Source organism: Protobothrops mucrosquamatus, unplaced genomic scaffold, assembly GCF_001527695.2.
Source record: "Protobothrops mucrosquamatus isolate PMUCROS unplaced genomic scaffold, P.Mucros_1.0 scaffold8277, whole genome shotgun sequence".
Classification (NCBI taxonomy): domain Eukaryota; kingdom Metazoa; phylum Chordata; class Lepidosauria; order Squamata; family Viperidae; genus Protobothrops; species Protobothrops mucrosquamatus.
The window spans coordinates 6352-12120 of NW_015394073.1; the positions used below are offsets into that span (position 1 = coordinate 6352).

Sequence of the window (5769 nt, forward strand, 5' to 3'; positions counted from 1 at the left end):
CCGCAGCTGGAGATCGCAGGGGCTGCTCTCTCTCAGGGCCGTGGCTTGCGGGAAGGCTGGCCTGCTCAGCAGAGGCTCTGGCAGGCTGCTCCCAGCGGGGATTCCAGGCTTCCCCGTGCGGTTCCCCGACCACGTGTACCTCGGACGGGGCCAGCCAGGGAAAGGGACTTCCTGGCCGCGCTTCCCCCAGAGGGCGGGGCGCCTGGGCACAGGGCCAATCAGGAGCCCTGCGAGGGGGCAAATCCGCATGAGAGAGAAAGAAGCACAAGTGCCTCTCTCTGTCTCTCTCTACAAATGGCGGAGGACGCTCGGAGCTGCAGGGGAAGGCTCAAAAGTGTCCCCAAAACATCTCGCTCCATCGCCCCCCTATCGCCCCCTTTTCGTTCCATCACCCCCACGCCGCCCCTTTTCGTTCCATTGCCCCCCTGAAAAATGAAATCGCCCCCTGGGGGGCGGTACCGCCCAGGTTAAGAACCACTGATCTAGGGAACAAAATTCCTGATGTTTCTCCAGAAACCGTGGTTGGCATAATCGGAAGCAAGGTGTTCTGCTATACAAACCGCAGGCAATTGAGCAGGACTGGCTGGGCTTCTGTATTTATAACTGGGTGTCCTGAATGCTGAATTATATTTAGCCAACCTGGTTTCTAATTGTTCCACATTGGTGAGAGCTAGTCTTCCAATCTGTTGCCAACCAAACTGCACAGATGTTGCTTAAGAACTAGTAGCTGCTGATGCTAGTGCATAAAGGAAAAGATTTTCTTTCGGGGGCCGTTCAGAAACTCAGGAACTCCCAATCCTTCCTAAAGAGTAAGAATCTCAAAAGGTTCTCTGTTACAGAGATTAAATAAATTGGTTTTGATCTTGGCTTTCATCCAGGATTTTACTTTACTTCTACTCTAGTACGACAACTGTAATGCATTGTGCATATTTATCATCACATTTCAATTATCCTTGCAAACAAAACTTGATTTCTGCTTCACCTTCTGTGTTATGTTTAAATGGAAAAGAGACAAATTGGTTCAATTGCCTTTCAGATGTTTGGGGAATATGAAATTCACCTCAATTGTAGCTTCTTTACAAATTACAGTAAGAGGAGAAAGTAAACAACAAACCACAGAATTTGAATTGTGGGTGTGTTAGCAAATCCTTCCCCAACCCTTCTTCATCACATTTTCATGTGCCAAATTCTAGTATTATTATTACTTCTACTCACTGTTCCTGCATTTCTTGTAATGGAATCGCTTAAACTCAGTCAGCAAGTGTGTTCCATTGAGTTGTACAGAGTCTATTCAGATTCATTGTCTGCAACATTGCCTGCCATGGTCTTTATAGCAAAGAGCCACACATTGACAATAGCTAAGGTGAGAAGTGATCACTGCAATCAGGAACTGATTGCCAGATTCATGTGGCTTTCCAGAAAAAGATAAACTTTGAAATATGGCCCCATTTTCACTAGTATTGATAGAGATCCTTTTACACAATAAATGTATAGGGGGAGTTCCAATTTCATGTTTTTAGGAAAGTTGAAATACAAATACTTATTTACTATATTTTTATAGTGTGATGGAATTGTTTATTGATCATAATTAGCAGGATGATAAATCCTGACTGCATTGTCTAATAAAGTAATCTACATAGAATCATTACTGTATCATTACATCATTACAACATTGTTGTAATAGCTTAATTATTTCTTTATTTCTTTAAAAAAAAGAATGTTATTAATTACTTGATCTACTGTAATCTATTGAACATTCAGAGCTACAAGATCTCTTCAAGATGGATGTCAGCACTATATTAAAGAAAGTTTGTAAATTTTGAAAAGATATATTCTGTTGCCTTCACGGGTTGCTTTTTAAAAGGATCTCTTCTGTTTCATTGTTATGAAGCCACATAGAAAACCAGTGTTCCTGTTTAATGCAAATGCCTTTTTTTTATTAGAGGGTGGAGGATACAGTGGAGCATTGTGCCTGAAGTTTCTGAGCCTATTGTAAGTCCAAATAATGTTGAGATCATTATTGAAATATTTATATGAATGTTTTGATACGTTTCAAATTTACACAGGTAGTCCTCAAATTACAATCACATTTGGAATCAGAATTTCCATTGCTAAGCAAAGCAGCTGTTCAATGAGGTGTGCCCAGTTTTATGACCTTTTTCCCATGGTTGTTAAGTCATTGCAGTTGTTAAATGAATCATGTCATTAAACACATCCAACTTCTCCCCTAGACTTTCCTTGTTGGAAACCAGCTGAAAAGGTCACAAAGGATGATCACATGACCCCAGGACATGTTGTAAACATATGCCAGTTGCCAAGCAACCAGATTTTGATCACATAGCCACGGGGAATGCTGCTATGGTTGTAATAGCAATAGCACTTAGAGTTATATACCGCTCTACAGTGCTTTACAGCCCTCTTTAAGCAGTTTACAGAGTTAGCATATTGCCCCCAACAATCTGAGTCCTCATTTTACCGACCTTGGAAGGATGGAAGGCTAAGTCAATCATGAACTGGTCAGGATCAAATTCCTGACAGTGGGCAGAGTTAGCCTGCAATACTGCCTTTTAATCATTGTGCCACCACAGTTCATAAGTGTGAGGACTGGTTCTAAGTCATTTTTTCCAGTGCTGTTATAACTTCAAGTGATCACTAAATATTTGACTGTAAATTGAGGACTACCTGTACTATCTATTAGGCATTTTATACTCTTGATAATTTTAATCAACTCAACTTTAATTATATTGTGACTTCGTATGCTGTCCAACATTTTTGTTATTTTTTAAAATATTGTATAAAAGACCACATTATAATGTTTAGTTAAAGAAGAAACTTAGAATATATAACTTATATTTTGAAGTATAGGAGTCTAATAAATATGAAATTCTGAAGTATGACTTAAAATAATTTGCCCATGTCAGGGTATATCTAGTTATTTTGAGGGAAGCTACATCGTTGAGGTCATTTATAAAGAAGCACATTATGTTGGCCAGAACCAAGCCTACTTGTCTGCATAAAATTTAAGAGGTTAAATACAAAATAAATGTATAGTCTGCCCTAGAAGATTAAAAGAAATGTTAAATCTACACTATCTATTTTAATAGTTTATTATGTGTTTATAGTAGTTTGAGTTTAGTTCCATCAGGCACCAAGACGTCCTTCAAATACTCTAGTTGCAGTTCCAGACAATGAATCTATTTTAACATTATGGAAAAGAGTGATCCATGGGATCATACTGGTCAGAACATCTAGCATAGGGGTGTCAAACTGCTGGCCCGCGAGCCGGATGCGTCACGAGGAAACCATGCCCACCCCATTGCCGGCAATGGTGAAAAAGTTCCGATATGTTGCGCAACGTACGTGACGTCACAAGTTTGACATGTCTGATCTAGCAGAAGCAATTTGGATTGGATTAAAATCTGCAAAATATGTGAAACAATCCATCTCCAATTTTTTTGATACTGTTTTATCTCTATGAATCTGGGCTATAGATTGTGGCCCAAATTCTCCAAACTTTCTAGTGCAGACTTGGTATATGGAGCAGACAAGTGAATGTTGTCCACCAGCAGTGTTCAGTCTAGTGATGAAAAAAATAACATTGGCTACAAACCAACATATATGTACAAAAGCCGGATCTGGTTGTCACCATAAAACATCTATTATTATGCGAATGAATAATACTTGGTAAGCCTAGGGCTCTTATTCTCCCATCTCCCTGCCTTAGGGGATAGCTTTGAGGAATACATTGGATGGTTTTGTTTCTTTTTAAAATAATCATAGTTTAACAGAGACAGGCTGGCTAATTTTAAAGTGCAGTTTATGCAGCTGCTTTGTTTCAGTAAATTATAGTTAAATCATAACATTATTGGAGAGTATTTTTTCTTTCTTTAAGTTTAAAGCCACATATTCATGTTTCGATGACAAATTATATTTACTGTTTTAGGAACCTCCCAAAGAAGACTTAACTGTATCAGAAAAATTTCAGCTTGTTCTGGATGTGGCACAAAAAGCACAGGTACGAAATCTTTGGCATCTCCATTTAGAAGTTGCAGGTAGGAGCAAGAGATCTCCATATGAGAAATGATGCCTGGAAAGTATAGTCTACTGGACTAGAATGTTTATGGAAGGCAACTTGTATTAATCACAGCATTTGAGAAATAGCAGAACATAGTAAATGTATAGGGTTTGGTTTAAAAAGTAAACTTTTTAAACAGCTTCTTGTTTTTCATATACACAGACATGTATTCCAATCTAATACTCCCTTTCTTTCTTGATTACAGAATTTATTTGGGAAAATGTCAGATATACTGGAAAAAATTAAAAAGTAAGTTTCTATATATTTCTCTTTCTAACAACATATTTTTCATTAGGTCTGAATGGTAATATCTTTAAATGCTGCCTATTTACCTTTATTTTTTGTTCTCTCTCTCCAGTTTGTTCATGTGGGTCCAGCCTGAAGTAACGCAGAAACTATATATTGCTTTATGGGCAGCTTTTATTGCATCCTGCTGTATTCCTTACAGGATCATAGGGCTTGCAATGGGTAAAACTATTATATTTTCACATTGTGTGCTTTCTTAAATGTTAGAATTCCACATCCTACTAAAAAATGAGCAGTAGGTTTGGCTTCCATCCACGTATACAGTTTATGTTTTAACATCACAGTCTGGAGATGGTTATTAAATTTATCTGTTCTCAACTGTCAGCAATGTCCTTTTTTTCTTTATTTTTGACTTATTCAAATACAGGTTGCTGAATCAGGTACAACACTAATTAATATAACAACAATTATTATTATTTGCTTGAGTCAATGATCAATCAGATCAGCAGAAATACAAAGACATTCAAGAAGCAATACTATAAATGAAACATATAGTTCCTTATAAAACTAAAGGATGTGAGGCTTATATGAGCTATTTAAAGTATAGTATATCATCTGCCCAAGGCCTAAAATCAAACAAATTATTGTTAGCATTCATAAAATAAAACAAAACATAAGGAGCATAATTCCCACCCCGATTCCTAGCATAAAGAAATTGTATAGATATAATGTATAATGTAACCAGTTTAGCTATTGACTGGGCAATGTTGGTCTAGATGTCTAACAAAGGAAGTGAGATGAATAGCTCTTCTTCAACTGGTACATCTTGTAGGAGAACAAAGTGACATTTAAGTCCCTGGAATATTTGCAGTATAATAAGAAGTGTCTGCATCCTAAATTGCCTGGGAGTTACCAGGAAATAAATGTTCCAGGAAAGGGATCTTACAATATTTGTGTTCAATAAAAGTGTCAAGGACAATGATAAATTAGGCATTATTTTCAAAGCCAGAAATTGTGTATTCAGCAGTACCTATAAGCTAAATAGTTCTATTTGTAATGTTCTTGGGTGGTTTTCCAAATCATGATTCTTGTGGGGCTGCTTTCTTGATAGAATCCTCCTGTACAGCAGGTTTAGACACTTAACAAAAGTTCTTACTTGACCATTTGTTGCAATAAAGTTTGAAACTCCTTTAAAAAAAAAAGGCTACTATCAACTTCGGGTGTGTCACTATCTCTGAACCTCTTTCACTTTGCAAGCTTGTCCCAAAGGTGCTTTTTCAAGAGGCAAATGGACTTTCTTGTTTTCCCTTCTCATCCAAGAAGCTTCTTCAGCTCTGGACTGGATGATGGGGAAATTCCCTACCCTCCAGTCAGAGCTGAAGAAGCTTCTTGGATGAGAAGGTAAACGTCTTCAAAGAAAAACAAGAAAGTCCAGTTGCCTCTTGAAA

General features: G+C 37.8%; 1 protein-coding gene across 1 annotated transcript in view; it reads left to right on the forward strand.

Moving 5' to 3' along the window:
• The window catches only part of LOC107300745 (GRAM domain-containing protein 4-like), a 9803-nt gene extending 5136 nt beyond the window's left edge, over positions 1-4667 (forward strand). The window contains exons 5-8 of the mRNA XM_015830044.1: positions 1944-1992; positions 3944-4015; positions 4281-4324; positions 4434-4667. Of these exons, the coding sequence (XP_015685530.1) occupies positions 1944-1992; positions 3944-4015; positions 4281-4324; positions 4434-4581 (313 nt within the window). The 3' untranslated portion in view covers positions 4582-4667. The remainder of the gene's footprint in view (positions 1-1943; positions 1993-3943; positions 4016-4280; positions 4325-4433) is intronic.
• The last annotated feature ends 1102 nt before the right edge of the window (positions 4668-5769 follow it).